General features: G+C 40.9%; 2 protein-coding genes and 1 long non-coding RNA gene across 5 annotated transcripts in view; 1 reads left to right on the top strand and 2 right to left on the bottom strand.

The window, feature by feature from the left end:
- LOC132539462 (uncharacterized) overlaps positions 1–2,321 on the bottom strand; it is a 33,415-nt gene extending 31,094 nt beyond the window's left edge. The window contains exon 1 of the long non-coding RNA XR_009550764.1: positions 2,000–2,321. This is a non-coding gene — a long non-coding RNA (uncharacterized LOC132539462). The remainder of the gene's footprint in view (positions 1–1,999) is intronic.
- LOC103112191 (guanylate cyclase soluble subunit beta-2-like) overlaps positions 1–3,473 on the top strand; it is a 53,669-nt gene extending 50,196 nt beyond the window's left edge. Inside the window, exon 14 of the mRNA XM_016187475.2 lies at positions 3,177–3,473. Coding sequence (XP_016042961.2) covers positions 3,177–3,322 — 146 coding nt within the window. The 3' untranslated portion in view covers positions 3,323–3,473. The remainder of the gene's footprint in view (positions 1–3,176) is intronic.
- A 13,725-nt stretch (positions 3,474–17,198) lies between these two features.
- The window catches only part of RNASEH2B (ribonuclease H2 subunit B), a 70,855-nt gene continuing 65,400 nt past the window's right edge, over positions 17,199–22,653 (bottom strand). For 2 of the 3 annotated variants that reach the window (XM_060194872.1, XM_060194870.1), the window contains one exon: positions 17,199–18,552. In XM_060194872.1, the coding sequence (XP_060050855.1) occupies positions 18,520–18,552 (33 nt within the window). In that variant the 3' untranslated portion in view covers positions 17,199–18,519. The remainder of the gene's footprint in view (positions 18,553–22,653) is intronic. The other variant, XR_009550763.1, reaches the window with a different exon arrangement.

Raw genomic sequence — 22,653 nt, 5'->3', positions numbered from 1 at the left:
TTCCTCTTCCTGGCTTCAGAGAAATCATGGCACTGCCTGGAAGGAGGTGCATACCAAGAACAGAGTCCACTGCTGGCAGCAAAGGGACAGCTTTCCTCTATTGTGTTCCTTCTTCTTTCAGCAACTCCAGCCCCTTTTGATTCTGAGTTTGATTTTGTCAAGGTGATCCTTCAGTACTGACACAATCTTTCTCTTGCCCCCCCCCCATATACACATTCTGTGATCACAATATTATTTTGTAGAAACTTTTCTCTTGTAGATTTCTATTCATCGACATATATATGAGTTGAATGAGAAACAGATGTGTTGCTTTTCAATAATACTTTCACATCTGGAGGAACTGAGGCACAGAGGGATGTCAGATGGGGCAAGTTCAGCCATTCACTTTTTCTAAGTGCTGATGAAAATGAGAGCCAATGGAGACTAATTGTTCTATCCTCTCAATAGAAAAAGTCACACCTTCCTTCCCTTCTTGAGGAGCCAGAGTCTTGCATATGTGTAATGGTCACCTTTTCATCCAGCTTTTTCATTCAGATAGAGTAAATGAATGAAAGAGAAGCAAGGAGAAGCAAGGAGAGGAGAGATAGCACAGCACCAAAGCTCCCTTTACTGCCACATGATCTCTCATGTGGTGTTGGGACTCAAACATAACAAAAAACACACCCTTTCCAGTAAGATATCTTTCCAGCCCAAAAGAATCTAATTTATTTTTTAATTTTTTAAAAAATATTTATTTATTCCCTTTTGTTGCCCTTGTTGTTTTCTCATTGTTGTAGTTATTGTCATTGTTGCTATTGATGTCGTCATTGTTGGATAGGACAGAGAGAAATGGAAGACAGAGAGGAGGAGAGAAAGATAGACACCTGCAGACCTGCTTCATTGCTTGTGAAGCGACTCCCCTGCAGGTGAGGAGCCGGGGGCTCTAACCGGGATCCTTATGCCAGTCCTTGCGCTTGGCGCCACCTGCACTTAACCCGCTGCGCTACTGCCTGACTCCCAAGAATCTAATTTCTATTTGTAAGTAACTACTTCTTTCCCTTATTTGCTGACAGCAAAATAAAACTGAACTCAAAGTTTTAAAATATATTGCCTATATCCCCTATCCTCCATGCTTTTTATTTATGAACCTTTAAATTTCTTTCTAAATTATAATCATGTTCATAGTATATTAAAAAAAAACAGTGCAATAATCTGCAAGTCAAGATGAGAGAGATATAGGTAGCTTGGGAGTATACGACCAGTAGAAAATTAGCAAACAAACAAACAAACAAACCCACCTCCTATGTCTGAGTAATGAACATTTTTCTGAAGAGCAGAAAATATATTCTGCACATTATTCAGTATTCTGCAAGCATGCATATGGGGGGGGGATATATGATATGATCCTAAATGGACATGTAGTTTATGACATCACCACTTAGCCAACTCTAGTTTGGTCATACTCTATAGAAACACCACACATGCTTCATGAGCCTTGATTACTTGGCAGATTTGCTCCAATTTAATCATTAGCTTAATATTACATCTGAATCATCACCTGGAATTTCCCGAGAAATACAGTTTCTGGTGGCCAAGAAACTCTTATTGTTTGCTTCAGGGTCCTCTCACCAATTCTTACTTCATTCCATACACAAAATTTTCCACATGTATGTCAATACTTCTGTTTATTGATGATCAGTATATTAGCAAACTCAGATATAAAAAATAGTGTGACTATGCTACAAATGACCTATTGCATTTAGGGTCTTAAAACAAAGCTAATCATTGATTTGGGTTTAAGGACAAAGCTAAGGTGCTAACAACCCCTAAGAAGTCATTCACTAATTTAAAGCAGAAAGCTGAAGATGGAAGTCCCTGAAATATTTCCTGATTTCAATGACAATGTGAGCTTCAAATCTAATGCATGAGCCACTTGGAATTTGAATATCTCTAGAACAATGCTTAGTAGTGCTTTCTTTCAAGAAATGGCTATATGACTTCAAAATCTTTAGAAACTGACCTTGTCAAATGAACCTGCCATTGCCGAGTCTTGCTCTCTCCTTTCTTGCTGCAGATCACAATCCTAGGCAGGGCTTTCCCAGGGCTTTTGCCCTGCACTGTTTCTGTTTAGAAGCAAGACAAGCACCATTGAGGGGGACACTGTGTTAATCATGTTACACAAATCATCTAATTTAATGATTGCAATAACCTTGAGAGGTCGGTGTAACTGTTATACTCCCTCTTTCCAGAGGACAGATGAGGCCCAGAGAGGTTAATAACTAGTACTGGCAGCACTGGAAGCCTGTTTGATCTTGATGCTCAGAACTGACTTAAAAAATTTTTTTTCCTTTCTTTTATATTTATTTTATTTCTTCATAAATACCATTCCCACCACCAAAAGACTGTGCCCCATCCCATTCCCCCCTCCATCCCCCCTCCCCGTGAAGCTGATCATCCACCCTCACCCTCAATTTTTTTTTTATTGCACTACAAATCCACTGCTCTCTGCGGCTATTTTTTCCATATATGGTAGGATAGTGTGATACCTGAGGTGGGGGAGGAGGGGGGCGGGAGGGGAGAGAGATGGATGCACTCACAGACCTGCTTTACCATTTGTGAAGCTCCCTCTCGGCAGGAAGGACTTGAACCCAGATCCTTTTGCATGGTATTATGTGCACTCAAGTGGTTGTACCACTGCCTGGCCCCCAGAACTGACTCTTGACTGTTACATTCTGGGTGAATCTGGTGGCCCTGTGTTCTTCTCTTTTATTTTTAAAGTGTTTGTTTGTTTGTTTATGAGAAGGAGCACAAAGATCTTCTCCACCACTCAAAAAGATCTACTTTTTGTTGCGGTTCTCAGGAAGACCCAGAGACTGAACTCAGGTCCTCTCACATGCAAGGCATATGCTCTCTGACTCCCCACCCCCACCCTAGGTCTCTCCATGCTCTATGAGTGATCCACCCATCTATAAGGATTTGGCATTTGGGCAACAAGGGCAAAGGAAACAATATGGTAACAAAGCAGAGGTCGCTATAGGTCTCTTTAGTCTTGCCTTTGAAGATGTTTTCCTGACCAGGAAGAAATGCAGGAAGCCTAGTATCCACACTGTGCTCCGCAAGGTCTCTCTCAGACAGAGCACCCTGACCAGAGACCAGCGCGAAGTGTGACGGACTAACTTACCTGAACTCTCTTCCAGATCCTGAGGCATTGGCACCTGGCGGTCGTGTGGTGACAGAACAGGAGCCCACAGAGGCAGCGGATGGACTGAGGTCTTCAAGTCCCACAGAGGCTCATCCTTTTCTCAGTGACACTCTGACATCTGGTTTCTGTACCTTGTTGTAACCGAGGGAAAATGAACTCCTTGGCCCAATTTACCCCTTTCTCTGTTTTATGGTGGCAATGAAGAGTGACTTCATTTCTCAGCTCAAAATTTCTTAGGCTCCTTGTCTTCCTCACTGTCCCTTGACAATAAAAGTCTACAAATGGAACACAATCCTGACAAGTTTGGAAAATGTGCTTTTACATTCTCAGTTCAAAGTCAGTCTCTCCACTCCCAGGCCTGGGGGGCTTATTTGTTCTGAGATGATAGGTTCACTGTGGGGCTGTTTCTTCTACCAGGAGTGCATGGATTCCATGTTTTCATCACTATGGTCCCACTGAATCTTTACATCTGAGCAAAAGTCTCAGTGGCCAACTTCAGAGGACACCCTGACCTCAAAACTCCTCATGTGCCATGTTTTATTCTAAATGATGGGGTTTGGTGGGGGGGGGGGAGGAAAGAGACCCAGACTCTGCAGTTTATAAATCACCCTATAACACAGCCATGATATGGAAGGCATTCAGCCAGGATCATGAAAGGAAATATCTTTCATTCCCAGCCCTGAGAGTTATGTGAAGCAATAGAAAAAGGCTGCATACCCCAAAGGCATTCCGAAAGCAAAATGCAGGGGGAAATGTGAAAGTCAGAGGAAGGGTAGAGCTAGGAAAGATACAGAAGCAAGGAGAGTACAGCCAGACACCCGCTTCCTTGGCTGGCTGCCTCCTCAGCACAGAGAGCCTCTCCACTGCTTCTAGCTGTGAGTCTGGAAAGATCTTCTGCAATGGAGTGCAGAAGTGTTCTTGGAGCTTGAACTGGAGCTTGAACACACATAGCAAGGAGCACACCATACGGGGGAGTCATCTTCTGGTCCCTGGAATATAAGTTATTATCCAGGCATCATTGCCAGATGTTGGTGCCTCAACTCAACACCTATAGATGAGGCTAGGGAAAGCTGTCTCACTTACCTGACAGCAGGATGTGTGTGTGTGTGTGTGTGTGTGTGTGTGTGTGTGTGTGTGTGTGTGTGTGTGTGTGTGTATGTCAAAGAGAACTCAGTGAAATACAAAAGCACAAAGGTGGCAGCGATACGGTAACTGACTAGCAACATTACTAGCCATCAATACTAGGCACTGGTCCTGCTCATTTGTTACACAACACTTCTGCTGCTGATAACAACCTATGACAAGATAGCTGTTTCAGTCTCTGCTTGACAGGTGAGAAGACAGAGCTCATGGAGATGTAGTAGTCTTGGCTCATACCACTGGCCCTGGTGAACAGCCAGGAAGGATACACGCTGCTCAATGTTATTACAGCATCAAAGCCAATAGGCCTTTCATTAAATAAATACAAAGTCCCACTAACAACAACACAAGGTAGAATAGCATGGAGATGTAGACCCCAGTGCCAGGAAGAGCCCAATGAGAATCCACGCTTTGCTATCTAGCAGTCCCATGCCTTTGGGAAAGATGCTGAACATTTCTGTGCCTCAGTGTCTCTTTTACAAAAAGGGAGTTCCCATTTTACAGGAGAGCTGCCTCACAATGAAGTGCTGACAACTACATGAAATGCACACATAACACTCAAGCTTTCTGTGCAAGTAATCCCTCTTTAAATGCTAGCATCAGAAAAAAAGTCATTGTTTATTAAATGGTCTCTCTGCTAAGAGGGGACATGGAAAAGATGACTCATCTCACAGTTCTTGTTACTTTCTCTCAAAATTCAATTTTTAAGATTTTATTTATTTATTTATGAGAAAGATGGAGGGGAGAGAAAGAACCAGACATCACTCTGGCACATATGCTGCCAGGGATCAAACTTGGGACCTCATGCTTGAGAGTCCAAAGCTTTATCACTGCGCCACCTCCCGGACCACTCAAAATTCTTTAGCTCTCTCTTAAATGTCACATTATAAATCCTCTCAACAACTGAAAATGTATTTAAACCACACTTAGGAAGCTATTAACAGAACTGCTTATAAGTACGTACTCTTTCAGAATCATACTTCTAAAAATAACTTGTTATGGGCTTCTGTTTAGTTCTTTTGTAATTGCCGAATTATATTTTTGTTGCGACTCTATTAATTTAAAAATGCTATCTTGAAGTCAAAATTTGTATTTCAGACATCAACATATAGGTAAGTAACACTTTTTTAAAAATGTGTGCAGTATGCTTATTTTCTCTGTAGAGTTTTAAATGTTAAACTAAATAAATTGACCATAATGGAAATGATTTATGAGCAAGCTGGTTTGCTCAGGCATTATAAACAAACATATACTATGCAACGCTATGTTGAAAATTATGAATTTTTTTCTAGCTTGAATTTACATTCCATGGTGATAGTGTTATTAATGCTAAGTGAAACACACACACACACACACACACACACACACACACACACACACACACACACACACACTTCAGCTCAGTTGTGAAAGAGAACCCAACCCAAAACTCTGGTCACAGAAATAAAGAGTAAAACAGGAGTTTGGTGGCCTTTCATTTTGCTTTAGGAAGGAGAAAAACAGTAACTCACAGGCTTACCTCCCCGCTGGCAGCTTGCTTTGTTTCTTTGGCCCCTATAGAATCTGCCATTTTAATGCTCAGCTATATACTGAAGACTGTCAGACATAATGAGGCAAATGCCCTATTCCTAGTTGAAAGTGAAAAGTAGTTTATTTAATGTTTATTAAGATTGCAATAACCATTTCCACATGTAATGGTTTCATCCTGCCTTTGAAAAACTTCAGGTGCCCACACTAACCACTTCAGGTTGATGGTGTGCTCTGAGTCCCTGGCATACCTAGGGGAGTTTTTGTCCTCAGATACACTTCTTGGGCTGAGGTCCAAGGACAGTGCCTTGCTGGGGTGGCTGCAGCCTGCACTTCTGCACAGCTCTAACACCAGTATCTGTGATCTGCCAGATACCCATCAGCCCAGTCCCGATAACAACCTTTTGTTCATGAGCAGCTAATGTTTTGCTAAGTGGGGAAGGATGACTCAGAATGAATACAGACTTTCCAACCTTAGAACTTTCTGGAGGAAAGAAGCCTTCCCTACAACCTGAGAAGTTCATTTTACTCTACAGCCTTGTGTGGCTCCAGACCACAACAGCTTTCTCCACCCCAGAGGACCAGCCCAGGGACACAGCTGACTTGGAATTGGACAGATGGCCCCAGCTTCTGTCTGGGCCCTCTCTGCCAAGGGCAATTGCAAGCCCAATGGCCTCCAGCCCATGGAGAGAGGTACACATTTTCAAGGGACATATGACTTAATCCCACGGCCTCTATAGTCAGTTCCTGCTGCACCTTGGCCTCTAGACAATACTTGACCATGGAGATAAGAGTCCTCACACATGGATAGAGGTGAACAACAGTATTCTAGAGTAATACCTGCCTCTCCTTCTGCACAGCCTCTTACTCTGCAGACATTTGAATCTGGCTTCAAATGCTCAGGCCTGGCAGGGGCTGGCTTCCACCCCGTTCCCTGGACCTCACTGTCTCAGTCTTTACAATAATACAACACCCTATCCCACCCCTTCTTTTCAACCTTTCTTATTTTCCAACTTTCCTTCAGCTGGAGTTGTATATGAGAGGAAGAAGGTGAGTCACATGCCTGTGAGGAATGAGATCACTGCTTCCCCTCTGAGCAGGCTTGCTGTCTGCTAGTAAGGGTTACTGGAAGAAAGCGGAAAAGCTCGATTTCCAGAGAGCCATCTGGCTCTACCAGACTCCCACTGATGCTAATCTGTTGGTTTCTTTTCCCCTATTCTCTCTCTCTTTTTTTTTAATCCCAAGGAACACTTCATCTGCAGCTGTAGATGCAGACCTGTTCCGAGTGAAAGCGAGTGTTCATTTGGTACACATATTTATACCGACATTATCTCCCCTTCCACTCCCCCTTGTAGGTGTCAGGACATCACTGTTATCATTGGTGGGTCTATGCAGTTGTCAGTGTCAGGGCTCTACTTTCAAATGGAAATCAGGCAATTATGCTCCACTTGGAGAAATCTGACAGATGCAGAGGTTTTACACCACTGTCTGTGTCATGAGGACAAAGGCGGCCAATGCTCCCAGGGGATGGTTAGATAAAGAGAATATGCTTTGAGAGCGTAGAGAAATCCAGGAATAATTAACTGCATGATGAGAGTTCATAGATCCTGTGGCTGTTTAACTTCAAAATGTGATAATGATATGTCAACGAGCTGTTAAACTCATCCTTGTAAAGGAGGCATTAGACAACAGATCACAATGTGAGTTCAAACAGAGGCAACACAGCTCTGGGCATCTGTTTCCCAGTTTCCAAATGCAAAGAAAGCTTCAGAGCAGTTTCACTTGTTTCTCTCCTTCTGGCCCCTGCACAGGGAGCCCTAGCAGACTAAAGCAATGGAGAGGCTACAGGCAGCCCCATGCCTGCCAGCCTGATGCAGTAGCTTCCTGTCAACATGCAGTGTTACATTCAATGTTTATTCATGCAAAATATGGTGACAACAGCATCCTGCCTGCTACTGGCTGGGGCTTGTTCTGTACCAAGCACTAGATGCATGCTCTAGTATTCAAGTATGAAGGAGCTGTTACTATTCATATTTACAGCTGGGTGAACAGGCACAGAGGTTGAGTGGAAGAACAGGGCATCAGATTTAGGCCTGCCCGACTCTGGTCTTCACTCTCCACCCCTGGGGTGTGCTCTCTCTAATGTATCAAAAGAAAGTAGGAAGATGCTCATGCAGCTTTTATAAAGCTTTTACACCAGACACATACAGCTAGAATGAACTAAAAGAGAGAAACAATTCAGTGCAGAGTTCAGTCTATGACTTTGGGCTTTAGTAGCCCATGAATTTCCCCAGGTGCAGCTTCATTGGGTTACAACATAGCAGAACCTAATCAGAACTAAGAGAGAACATTCTCTCTCCCTGAAAAAAAAAGTTTCTTAACTATGCATATGACAAATAAGATAAGTCTACATAGGTGACATTTTGAAAATCCATTAAGTTCATATACTAATTTAACAAAGCTGAATATTTTAGGAGACAAAATATATACTTTTTGTTTGTTTCCATTGTTATTGCTGGGGCTCCATGTCTGCATTATTCTACTGTTGCTTTTTCTTTTTCTCTTTTACCAAAGTGACTTACAGAGAGAGGGAGAGGTAAGAGACAAAGAAGCAGACACTTGCAGCACTGTTCTACTGTTTATGAAACTTCCCCACTATAGGTGGGAACTAGGTCCTGAATCCAGGTCCTTGTGCATGGCAATTTGAGTACTCTACTGGATGTATCATCACCAGGCACCCCCACTCCCATTACCCATAAGCTGATTTCTTGCCAGTAACTCCTTTTTCCATTTAGCAGTTCCTATGGTTTGAGGGGCAACAACGTTATGGAACAATCTGTCTAATGTGCTCACTATAAGGTCTTTTAAAAATGTTTTATTTATCTTCTATTGTATTTATTTATTTATTGGATAGAGACAGCCATAAATCAAGAGGGAAGGGAGTGACAGAGGAGAGAGACAGAGAGACATTTGCAACACTGCTTCACCACTCACAAAGCTTTCCCCCCTGCAAGTGGAGACTGGGGCCTCAAACCCAGGTCCTTGCACATTGTAACATGTGTGCTCAACCAGGTGCACCACCACCCAGCTCCAACATTGTAAGTTCTTGATACATCAAAATGTATTTCAAATTAATCATTTGACCAAAGTAAAAGTTTATTGACAAATCTTTAACATGTTTCTAGATTCAATAAAAGATGCCCAAGTAATAGAGATTATTTATTAACTAAATAAAACCTGAGGGATCTACTAATTCACCAGTGATAAACAAGCATACCCATTAATCATGTTAACCTCCCAAATGTATAAAAAACTTAAAAAATTCAAGAGCTTTTAATCAATTTATTCTAGATAAAGTTTTAAAAACCCCAATTAAAGAGGAACTGATATTGCATTTTCTTTTCCTTTTTAAACTCACTTATGTTAGATTATTATAATAATCTTGTGATCAACTTTTTCAAATTACTTTAATTGATAAAATCAAAATTGGTTTTGACCTCACTCTTCCATAAGCAGTAAAGCAAATTGCTGGTCACTGTGGATACAAGTAAACCAGCAGAGATATAGTAGTGCAGGAAGGCTTCCCAGTAATCATTCCAGTAAAAATACATCAAATGTCTTTATATCTGATCATGGACAATATGAACTTTGAAAAAACATACTGGTTATTAGAAAAAGAAATAGAGACAGTGGACAGACTATGTGGAAAACACATGCTAAATTTTTCAGATTATATCCTCCACACGCTTGCGAGAATTTTTTCAGACTGAGCCACAGTTATGCATTGAAATGATTCACAGTGCCCAGATGCACTGGGTGGAGAATAGTTGAAAGCCACTGGTTTATATCAACATGTTAACAGTGGTCATCTTTAGAAGCTAAATTGATGGCTGACTTAATTTTTTTTCTTATTGTTCTTCCGAGTTTTTGAAATAATTATGTGATGGGTTTACAGAATGATGCTTAAATGAGTGGGCTCTGGAATGAAGCCACATGATTGGGAGTCTGGCTCTGAAGCTTGCTGGTTCCTGAAAATTACTTTCTACCTTAGGATTCTCAGTTTTCTTTCATTATAATGAAAACCCTTTCAGTGCCTACTTCAGGAGATTAGTATGATAATTACAAATAAAGCTTATAAAGTACCTAACACCTTTTATATGTATACTGTGATGGGCTATTTAGGAGTAAATCTTGTCTATACAATCCACATCTGTATAGAAATAGAAAAGTAGAAATCCTAAGCCTCATACATGAAAACAACAAAATTTTCATGTCCCACATTATCTGATCACCTGACCTAAGTGAGCCCACCCCTTTTTAGTTCCTTCTACATAGTTCTCCATTTTTTTTTTTTTTTCAACTCCATTTTCTAATCACTGTAACTTGAATTTAGCCTATTTGTCTATGGACTAAGATAGAACACCATGACTGATTTTAAGTTACCAACTGATGTAACAAATAGCCTGCAAAGCTCCAGGATATTAAACAATTGGAACTCCTGAGCCAGTGTACTACTGACCAATCTACTGTAACTATTTCAGTATTTTAAACTGCATTTCAGATGGTAACTTGGGTTTCCCCTCTCTATACCCTAGGACTAGCACAGATAAGGCAATTCAGTCATAGGTAAATTATAGTGGCAGATTGCAACATTGTGGTTTTAAAACAAATATTAAGCCATAAGTAAGTCAGATGGCCAACATATTAAATATACATCTATTTAATTCTTGGTTCACAGTCTTGGAATTTCCCAAGTGCTGAAAATATTAAAGGAAGCCAGTGAAAGTTCACTTGGCTAGTGAACTGCACTGCCTGTGTACAACACAGATTCAAGCCTGGCCCCCAGTGCACTGAAGGAAGCCTCCATGCTGTGGTCTCTTTCACTCTCAAAAAGGAAAGAAGGAACAAAGAAAGTGTTAAGGGTACGTTTTGTTATGTTACTGAGGAAATTTTGGGAGAACATTTGAAGATAGGAGTTGGTTGTCAGAGGAACCATCATGTGATAGAAAAACTGGAATTGGGGGGCAGGTGGTGGTGCATCCAGTTAAGCACACATAGTACAAAGTGGAAGGACCCACACAAAGATCTGGGATGGAGCCCCTGGCTCCCCACCTGCAGGGAGGGCACTTCATGATCAGTGAAGCAGGCTTGCATATTTCTATCTTTCTCTATTCCTCTCTATCTCCCCCTCCTCTCTCACTTTGTCTCTATCCTATCCAATAAAATGGAAAAAAATGGCCACCAGGCACAGTGGATTCAGAGTACTGGCACTGAACCCCAGCAATAACCCTGGAGGCAAGCAGATAAAGAAACAAAAAGAAAGAAGGAAAGAATGAAAGAAAGAAAGAAAGAAAGAAAGAAAGAAAGGAAGAAAGAAAGAGGAAATTGGATTTTTCATTCCCCAGCCCCTGCCCTGCAGGAAGACAGTAGGGCTAGACATTGAATTTAAAGCCAGATGGCCAAAGAGGGGCTTTACAGAAATGTTGGTAAACGTGAAAGTTTGGGAAAATGGTGCAAGGAATCTCCACAGCTTAGCCTATGTTTCTCTCCCATTGGCTATTCTAATGGCTTTTAATAGATATCTTTTGTAATGAATTGCTAGAGCTGATGAGTAAACAGGTTTCTTGAGTTCTGTGAGCTGCTCCAGAAAAATAATAGAACCTGAGGTGGATGGGCCACAGTCTACTTGATAGCCAGTCAGCCAGAAGCACAGATGAAAATCTGGACCTTGATAGGTACCTAGGGTCTGAGATGGTGGCTGTGGGAACCTTCGATCTACAGCCATTTGGTCAGAAGTGAAGGCTTGCTTGGAGCTTGAAGTCAGTATTTGAAGTGGACAGTCTTGGAAGACTGATCCTCTGACCTGTGGAATTCGAAGCTGTCTCCAGGTATACAGTATAAGAACCTGGGTCCACCTGCATATTAGATGTCAGGTGCAGGCAAAAACTGTAAAGTCATGGGCCCCATGGAATTTACCTAAAATAGACCTATTAGTTTTTTTCCAAAACAGAGACCCAAAATCTTCATCTGCAATATTCTTGTCTTTAGGCTCATGATTAGTCAACAAATTGTTCTGCTTTATATCTTAACTCTTTTCAGCCACCAGGTTCCAGATGCTAATATGATGCCAACCGGCCTTCCCTGGGCAGATGATCCCTCCATGTGTCTTGGAGCCCTGCCTTTCCAGAGCCCTGCCCCACTAGGGAAAGAGAGAGACAGGTTGGGAGTATGGATTGACCTGTCAATGCCCATGTTCAGTGGAGAAGCAGTTACAGAAGCCAGACCTTCCACCTTCTGCATCCCACAATGATCCTGGGTCCATACTCCCAGGGGGTTAAAGAATAGGGAAGCTATCAAGGGAGGGGATTGGATATGGAGCCCTGGAGAGTGGGAATTGTGTGGAAATATTTTATACTACAGTCTTGTCATTATTTCCATTTTATAAATAAAAATTTTAAAAAAAGGAATTGAGCAGAGTTTTCAAAAGCTCTGCAGGTGTTTGAAAGTTGCCTGTTTATTTGGGGAAATCTCCATCTTCTCAATGGGAATCAGGCTCCAGTACACTAAAAATACAAGACTATTAGTTATAGCCAAAGATATGACCATTTTCTGGGTTGGTTTTTATTATCCTGGTAGTAAAGTGTAAGATTCCTTGGAAACCAATAGGGTCATAAAAGTAGGACCTATTATTACCTCCTCAAATAGCTGCTGAGGAAAGGAGCAAAGCTGTGGGTTATTTGGAATTTCCTTAAGATTCAAGCATTTTTTTAAAACTGATTTCAAAAGTCAAAATAATATTAAAAGGTAAACATTAAGATGTCTCTTACTTCTACCCCTAGCTACTATGTAACCAAAGAGGATAAACTCCTTTTTGTGGATCAAAAACTTAAGCTTCATAGCTTGTACTTAACCATTAATACTGCTTTTGTTGTAATCTGAGTTCTGGAAAATGAGGTTTTAAGTGGTTATTTGCTTTCCCCAAAACAGTTCTCAGGTGTGCAGGCCTGTCCTGCTAAAATGCATGGGCTGTGGGAATGTTTCCAGTCACCAGTGTTCTCTGCTCCCCTGCCTTCCCCTCTCCATGGCAATTACTGAAAAGCCAGGCCTTTTAGAACTCAGATTGATTAAGTCTCAAATCACGAATGCAACCAAAGTAACTGAATCCAGTCTGGCAATAATCCCTTCATAATCAAATCCAGGCCATGTTAAGTAAGGTAGCCACACCCTGTTTGTCAGGCTAGTGCTATGGAATCTAAAACTTTAATAAAAGAATTTTAGGAAAGCTACCCATTATAAAATAGATCAAGTAGACATCTTTGAAAACCTAAGGTGCTTTTACCTAGATTAAACTGATCCTTCAAAGGAATGGGCTTGAACTGTCTAACATGACTAGAGGAACGAGGGAGAGGATGGCTAGGTAATACTGAAGAATTGGATTGAATTTAACGCTAGCAGCTGGTATACTGGGACCAAGAAAACAGGAAGACAGTTTTCATGGCTCAAATTCTCCCTCATCCTCCCAGATGGCTGTATTCCTGATTACAATGGAGAATAGTTAAGGCCCTGATAGTTTTGTTCTACAGGGTCCATGATCCTAGAGGTAGGAAGAAACCTCTGATAAGTCTTTGACTGTCCTGCCCTCCTTCACATACACCTATATAAAAGACCTACACTCCTTGGAGGAGGGCTTAATCTTAGCAAACTCTTGCCTTAGATTACAACATAAAGCAGATATCCTTTTCTGAAAAAAGTCTGGCTTTTTGTGGCACTGAACAACTCTTGTCTGGCTTAAAGATCACTTCTTAAAAGCAAAGCAAGAAAGCCCAGTGATACTGTTCACATTAAAGAATTAATAAGATACTGCAATTTGTCTATTTTCATTGTTAACCAGTGAAATTAATACAAACAAAATTTCTATATGTTTTTTAAAAAGGTCAAAAAATTCCGTTCACAAAAATACATTTGTTTAAAACTTATTTTTACCTTCTGAACTCCTTTGGCCTTATAAACCTTCCTGTAAGCAGGAAGCCAGTTTCATGCAGTCATAAACCCCACCATTCTTTTTACAGGTTTTTTTTTTCCTTTGCAAATGTAAACACTTATGTTGAAAAGCATTCACTAGGAATATAAATGAGCAGGAAAAAAAAAAAGAAAGAAATGTTAGTCACTTTCACCAATTAGTTGCCTCTGGTTGGCTTGTTAAAAGTTGACGGTTAAAAGTGACTTGACTGTTTTTCAAAGTCAAGGCTTTCTTCTCACCTGGGTAAAAGAGGTCTCCTGACTGGGCTCAAGCCTGCCTAAGCCTGCCCAATCCCAGTGCTCTGGAAAGGCTGCATCCTCACAAGGCTGTTAGCCAGCCTTTGTGGAGTCTCCTTGGAGCACAGGTTTCAACCACAACTTATCTTGGAATTGCCATTGCCTTTCAGAACACAGCACCTGGCAGAGAAAAAGTGAAATTATATCCCTAAGGGATTCTCCACATCTAGAAGAGCTGAGACAGTCTCCTGATTGTAAGTTTCCCATTCTGAGGAAAGGGCTGAGCAAGTTAGGCACTACTAAATTTCCTTCTTTCCCCCAGTCTCCTTTCTGGCCACATGTGTCTAAATCCCAAACCTTACAGCCCTTTTCCCTGGAGTCCTCTAGTCCATACCTAGTGCCTCTGATCTATTCTGTCTGAGAACGCATATATCTATCTACTCAAAGCCAAACTCCTAGGCCTGCCAACAAAACAGATGTAATTGGAGGTGATTACATTTATGTGCAGTTGAGGGGAAAGACAACTATAGGATGGTTTCACTCTTATGTGGACTCTAGAGAAATGACACACATGAATTTGCAAAACATAGCAAAAAACAAAACAATACCCAAAAGTAAGCAGTCTCAAGGACTTTGTGACAATTCTGGTAGTTATCATTGGGAGGGTAGGTAACAGAACTTTAGTAGAGGAAGTGGAACGGAACTACACTTTGTAATCTTATAATATTGTAAACCGCTATTAATCACACAAAAATAAACAACTAAAAGAAGAAGGCTGTGATATGGGACAAACAAGATAACTTATTTGAGACCACCTCTGTTTGTCATCTGCCTGGCCCAAGCTCTAGTCCTGGCATACTGGATTGGAGCACCCTGGCACAAGGAGAAGCTCTGAGGCTGTGATGTCACTTTCCTTGTATTTGAAATCAACCAGAAGGATGAAATTTTGCATGTGCAAAGTAGGAATAAACAGATAGATAACCCCCCCTCAATATCTCCATTTCCAGCACAGAAACAACATACAGTGGGAAAAATCTCAACAACCTAAGTTTCTTTGATGATTTTTCATTCTGTCTTTTGGATGAAAATTTTTACATCCTTTATTTGGGTCATTAAGACATAGCTGATAAATTTTATTTCTTAATTCTTTTGAAAATTTCCATAGAAACTTCACCTTAGTTTCTGAAATCATTTTTAAATTTTACTTTAAAAGTAGGTAGTAAGCCATATTTTTTATAATACCTATACCTAGATATTTGCATAGCATGGATACATAGTATGCTAAGGGTTCTCAAGACCTTTTATATTTGCTATAAAGGCTCATAAGCATGTGCTCAAGTTCACACTTCCCACCTGCAGGGGGTAAGCTCCATGATCAGTGAAGTCAGTCTGCAGGTGTCTCCCTCTCTGTCTCCCCTTGCCCTCTCAATTTCTCTCTGTCCTATCCAATAAACATTAAAAAAAAAAATGGCTGCTGGGAGCAGTGGATTCATAGTGCTGGCACTGAGCCCCAGTGATAACTCTGGTAGTGGTGGAGGGAGACTCAAAGGAATTCTATTCACAGGTACACCTAATTACAGTGTGTAGTGAGGGAAAAAACACAGGTAGAAGAGTCAGGAGGTAGTGCAGTGGGCTAAGCACATACGGCGGTAAGTCCAAGGACGGGTCTAAGGATCCTGGTTCGAGCTCCTGGCTCCCCCACCTGCAGGGGGGTGGCTTCACAAGCGGTGAAGCAGGGCTGCAGGTGTCTCTTTCTCTCCCCATCTTCTCCACTCTCTCCATTTCTTTCTGTCCTGTCCAACAACAATGACATCAACAACAGCAATAATAATAATAACCACAACAATGATAAAACAACAAGGGCAACAAAAGAGGAAGAAATAGCCTCCAAGAGCAGTGGACTCATGGCACTGAACCCCAGCAATAACCCTGCAGGCAAACAAAACAAAACAAAACCAAGCAGAGTCTGGAGAAATCATGAGCAAGTTTCCTTATGCTGTCTTCTCTCCTGTGAAGTCACATGGAGTGCATTCCAGTTGCAGCAACATGCAGACAATACCCAGGAATCTCATCAGACACTGGCCCAAGGCTTTTGTTGTTTTTTTTAATGTTATTTTTTATTAGTGATTTAATAGTGGTTTATCAGATTACAAGGACAGAGCTCCACACCACACCCACTACCAAAGTTATGCTTTCAACCCTTCAACTATAGATAACCACTATGACTCTTACCCCCTCCGACTACACCCCCCCATACACGTCTTTCTTCTACTTCTACTCCTTCTCCTTGCAAGTTCTTATGTTTCAATTCTCTCTATTTTATATATGACTAAGGTTTTCACTGAAGGTTAGATACATGGGACTCTTTGGCTGGCATATTCCAAAATTCCAGCTCCCCAGAGGGAAAGGTATTTAGCATAAATGAAAAGGCCACAGTGCACTTCTCTTATCCTACCAACCTAAGGAATTGTTTACCAGGCAAGTTTCTAGACATCATCAACCTAGAGCCAGCCTAGCAAATAAGCAGCTTTGTTTTTCAAGGATATTACTCTCAGTCCTGCTGTGTTAAGTTAGCACATGTGGTATGCTGAACTAGTCTCTGCCTTCCTGAAGTTCTGTATCACTGGGGGGTAAAACATTCATTTAATTATTATATCTACAAATAGAAACAGGCCTCCAAGAAGGAGTGGTACAGAACACCATCAGAACTGCCACAGGAAGACCTCAATTGGCCAGGAGATCAGAGGAGACTTCTTAAAAGTTTCCACATGGCAAACTCAGAAGGAACATGAAGCAGCTTAGGCAAGGAAAGCAGGTGATAAAACAGATTACTGTTAAAAATGAAAATTCACCCCAAGTAGCCAAAAGTGAACCATGAAAAAGCCTATGTTCTAAAAAATCCCCATCTAAAATTTTCAGGTCCTCCCTTCAATCTTTCACTCTTACCCTCCCAACTAAACCTTAAGGCTCAACCATGACTACAATTAACTTTTTTGTTTGGAAGCCTTTGGTTTGAATGCATATAAAACTACCTTCTAGACAGTTAGACTTGGGCACCAATTCCTAGTCCAATTTGGAATTATTTTGGAATGCCTGGAGTACTTTGAGTACTCTACTTGCCTACCATATTTTGAAGCTTAACAAACAGAAAATTAACTCTTCAGAACATCAGCAAACAAGACATTTTTGGCTTCATAACACTTTGACCTTCCTTGTTAATATCAAGGAAAATTAGTTTTCCTTTCTTATAGTTTATGATAACTTGTTTTCCCTTTTAATAAATTTGTTGTGTGTGTTTACTTATCTCACTGAGCAACTGGCAGTAGTTCTGAACTTGAAGCCAACTGAAGTTACTGATGTTTACCCCCACAGATCAGTCGTTACCCTGTTCCTTTGTTTCACCCAAGGATATACTTGCACAACTCACCCCATCCTGCTCCTCAGCAAATCCGTTAAAAACAGACTGAGAGCTGCACTGTTCATTCTAGAATTGGCCTGATCGGTCAGTGCTGTTCTTTACCCCATGAGTATATTTATATTGTTTCCTGTATTTTATGGTATAAGCATGGTAGAAAGTTGGTTTGTCATGGGCTGGGAGGTAGCATAATGGGTTAAGCACACATGGTGCAAAGTGCATGGACTGGCGGGCGGTGTAAGGATACTGGTTCGAGCTCCTGGCTCCTCACCTGAAGGAGGGTCGCTTCACAGGTGGTGGAGCAGGTCTACAGGTGTCTGTCTTTCTTTCTCCCTCTCTGTCTTCTCCTCCTCTCTCCATTTCTCTCTGTCCTATCATCAATGACAGCAATAACAACAACAATAATAACAACAATGGCAAACAACAAGAGCAACAAAAGGGAAAAAATAGCCTCCAGGAGCAGCGGATTTGTGGTGCATTCACTGAGCCCCAGTGATAACCCTGGAGACAAAAAAAAAAAAAAAGAAAAGAAAGAAAGTTGGTTTGTCACCATTTTAAGAGTGAATGAAAATATTTATAGTCATCAAATATACATTTAAAACATGCTCATCTAACTTCAGGAAAGCAGAACAGGGCAGCATGGCATGGCTTAAAAAAAAAAAAGACCTATATATCACAAAGCACATTATGAGACCTAAGTATTTTAAAAATCTGAAACAATGCAGAGTCAATATCCATACATCTGTAGGTGTGGAGACTTCTGACTACATAACACATTCATTGGTTGTAAAGGCAGCTGGTGGCATTTTCAAGAGCCATAACAGATCATTTCTAGGAGGAAAGCAAAAATTACTGATCAAAGAAATAAAGCAAGCATAATTAGTACAGTAAGATACACCTTTTTGCACTTGATTTTCTGGAAGGTGCAGAAGATGCTGTACCCCTTAGGAAGTGTCTTTAAGATACACAAGACGTAGCAAAGCTTTGTATGGACCTGCTGTCACTTGTCCCTTTTCCGTCTTTGTGCTGCCACCTAGAGAGAAAAGGAAAACTAGTAACAGTTACCTGAAATCCCAAATAGTTTCTAAAAAAGGGAAGGCCAGGAGGGTTGGTGTAGTCCTGAGAGTCAGCAGTTACCTAAAGGTGCATTTTTTTTTTTACCTCTAAAAGATATCAGCTGAAACAAGGGGTTCTCCATTTGTGGAGTGATCACATTCTAGGCTAGTATAAGGTTCCTGGAGAGTGTGTAAGAGAACTACCAGCACTCCAAGGGAGTGGAATACACCAGTTACATTTATGGAGTGGACATCATAATTTTAGAAGAAAAAGGAAAATATAAAAACACAAAAACAAAGCTCTAAGATGAATAGTTCTTAAATTACTTTTCTTTTTTTTTTTTGTTTTCATCTTTTTCTTAATGGCAGATTTTGGCCCCACTGTTTAAAAATATCTAGACTTGGTGACGGAAAGAGCCCTTAATGTCCCTCTGAAGAATGCCACTGAACAAATTTAAGTACTATAGCTGTTCTTTTACTAAGTACAAAGTTTAACAATTTACTCTGGAGCCTTAAGTTAACTCAAAAAAGCACTAGGTAAGATGTGACCAGCAAGGCCTTTCTCTTACCTGCCCCCACCCCATCTGTCCACATTTAAGTTGCACTTTTGCCATCATCCTGACACCATTTTTTCTGGTTTTTTTTTTTTTTTTGAGTGGAACCTTCCCTAAGTATGTTTGTCTGCCATGTTCACAGATGTATAATTCTAGAGTCTAGAACACTATTTGGCAGGTAGTGGAAATTCAGCGTATGTTGCTAATCTAATATATGAATCTCCTTGCTTTCCTTTTTCTTCTTAAAGAACTGGTAATGTGACTAACTTGTATAAATATTCTGGTTAAAATACTTGTTTAGGGTTAACAGTTCTTTTAATGTCTGTGAAGAACCCCTGATTCCTCTGTAAATCAAATCAGTGTTTTTTCCAGTTTTCTAATATGTGTGACTAGTGTGAGAACACCTGAGTAACATTTTTTTTTTCTAGAATTATCATCAGGGTTATAGCTGGAACTTGATGTCTACACAATGAGTCCACTGCTCATGGAGGTGTTTAGGCGGTTTTTTCTGTTTGTTTGTTTTCTTGTTTAGTTTGTTTTTGTAGATACAGGGAGAAGTTGAGAGGGAAGGGGAAGTGGGAAGGAGAGAGGGAGAAAGAAGACACATTTTTAAGACTGGGGACTTGAACATAATCCTTATGTGTATGATAACGTGTGAGCTCTATGGAGTGTGGTACAGGCAGATCCTCTTAATATTTATTAACAAAAGTAAGTGCTCAAAATCTAACAGACGCCTGAATTAAAGATTTAATATGTGAATGTACCAGCCAAGCAGTAGTTTTATTTAATTTCTGGGTCACTACCACTAAAAATAAAACAGAATTAGTCTAATGCTTACTTTCTTAAAATAAAATTCACAATTAAAGGCCTACAGAAGGATAAATGTTCAAAATGCTATACAAATAATGGTTTGAATAAGAACTTCCAGGAGGCAAAAAATAGCATTGAACTCAGCCATTTACAAGTCTGTGACCTCAAGATGCCCATCCTTAAAACTGGGTTATAGTCCCTCTCTGCTCTGCGCTAGATAGTTGTTGTAAATGCTCCTTTTGATCCATACCATTTGCTATTATATTTTCTCATCTCAACCAAATCAATGCAACCAGGGCCACCTCGACATGTTTCACTTCGGACTGTGTTCAGACACCTGGCCTAGGATGTCAATCCTCTAGCTCCAAAAATCCAGTGAAAACTTTCCTAGCTCACAGGACTCCTAAGTTCCATTTCAGGTGGCACAACTCATGCAGAGTTATAGAACAAAGCCACAGAACCTAGATATAGACTCGAGCACATGAGATAGAGCACATGTATCCGTAAGTTAGGGGAAAATATAAACCTTACAGTTTATATTTTGTGACTCAATAAGTGCATCAAGAAAACAGAATAAGTGACTCAATAAGTGCATCAAGAAAACAGAAAGACCTAAAGAGGACACCATAAAGTACTTAAATATTCTCTACTTAGACCTAGATACCCTCCTCGCCTACTTCCTAATTCACTTCCCTCTATCACTCTAAGCCTAGCCTTGTCAGATAAAGTAAGGACTATAATAGCTGCATAAAGGCAAGAGACTGTGGTATACTTTAATTGATGGCCCTTTTGATCACTACCAGGCCACTCCATCATCTGAGGCCCTAAAACGGAATCCTGGGATTCCCACATAAATATGATGTGCCTAGACCTTTAACAGAACCCTCTCTCCACCATCATAAACATCATAAACCCTCTTGTGGGCCTTTACAGAACCTTGTCCTCTAATAACAATGTTAGAAATTGCACCACTCTCCAAAGGGAGGCTAGGTCAACATATTCTGCTACTTGAGGAAGACTGGTCCTGAAATGAGTGCAGTATAGAATGTTCCTAGTGATGACCATGGAATATGAGTTCGAACCGGCGGAGATGCAGAGGTTGCACGGGCTCCTGTCCTGAGTATGGATAAACATGGGTCCTAGGACAGGTCAATGGGGTTTACAATTAATACTATTTATATACTTTTCTCATATTTGGGAGCTACTCTCTGCCCTGATCTAGATCTAGGCCTATTGCCAACTCAGATACCATCATCCTAGACAATACTTTCATCCCATCAGCATGTTAGCTACTGGGCTCAGGCAAAATTAGAAAAGTCATGGGCCCCTTGGAATATACCTAATGTAGACTTCCTAGCTCCTTCCAACATGACAACCCCAAATCTCATTTGCTATATTCTTACCTTTAGGTTCCTGATTACTAAACAATTTGTTCTGCTTTATATCTTAATACTAGCCACCAAGTTGCAGACACTACCATGATACCAACCTGACTTCCCTCACCAATGAGTCTTGGATCCCCACCTCAACAGAGCCCTACTACACTAGGGAAAGAACAGGATGGGAGTTATAGATCAACCTGCCAATGCCCATGTCCAGTGGAGAAGCAGTTATAGAAGCCAATCCTCGCACTTTCTCCACCCCATAAAGATCTTTGCCCATACTCCCAAAGGGATAAAGAATAGGGAACCTTCCAGTGGAGGGAATGGGATGTGATACTTTGGTGATAGGAATTGTACCCTTTTTATAGCACAATCTTGTCGATCATTATTAAATCACCAGGTCCCATGAGATAGGGCATATGTATACATGTATCCATAAGTTAGGGGAAAATATATACCTGAAAGCACAAGTGCACAATAGTCTGCAGTGAGTCAATATATGCAGCAAGAAGAATTAAAAAGACATCATAAAATTCCTAATGAAATAGTTTCTACTTAGACTTACTTAGATACCCTCCTCACCTACTTCCCATTACACTTCCCTCAGTCATTCCAAAGCTAACCTTATCAAAGTAAGGATTGCAAAAGCTGAATAAGGTCAAGAGACTTTTTAGTCATTATTAGGCTACCCCATCAGCTGGGGCCCCAGTTGTGGTGTCCTGAGATTCCCAAACATGATGGGCTTAGACCTTGAATAGATCCCTTTCTCCATTTTTTACAGGTCATCTCCATCAGGAACAACATAATAGACCCCTTTGTGTACCCCCATAGAACCCTGCCCTCAATGTGGATCAACCGCAGTAGAGAATGTTCCATCCTCCAAGGGGAGGCTGGACAACATACTCTATATTCCACCTGAGGAAGATGGGGTCCTGAAATTGGGGCAGCTTGGAACGTTCCTACTCATGACCACAGAATGCAAGCTCAGATCTATAGGGATGCAGAAGTCACATAGGCTTCTAAGCAGAATATGGGCCCCAGATCAGATCAATGAGGTTTATAGTCAACAATATTCATACATGTGTCTTCTTCATATTTGGGAGCTACTCTCTTCCCTGATCCAGCTTTCTAGCCCTTTTTCCAGCCATGACATCATCTCCCCAGACAATAACTTGGGTCCACCTGCATATCAGATGTCAGGATCAGAAAACAAAACAACCCCCCCCCCCCAAACTAGTATAGTCATGGGCCCTTTGGAATATAACTAAAATAGGACTGCTATCTACAAAACGGAGACCCTCCCAACTCTTCATATGAACTTTTCCAGCCTTTA

This window comes from Erinaceus europaeus, chromosome 7 (genome assembly GCF_950295315.1).
Source record: "Erinaceus europaeus chromosome 7, mEriEur2.1, whole genome shotgun sequence".
NCBI lineage: Eukaryota > Metazoa > Chordata > Mammalia > Eulipotyphla > Erinaceidae > Erinaceus > Erinaceus europaeus.
The sequence above is the reverse complement of the archived record's forward strand: the minus strand, read 5'-3'. Positions and strand labels throughout refer to the sequence as shown.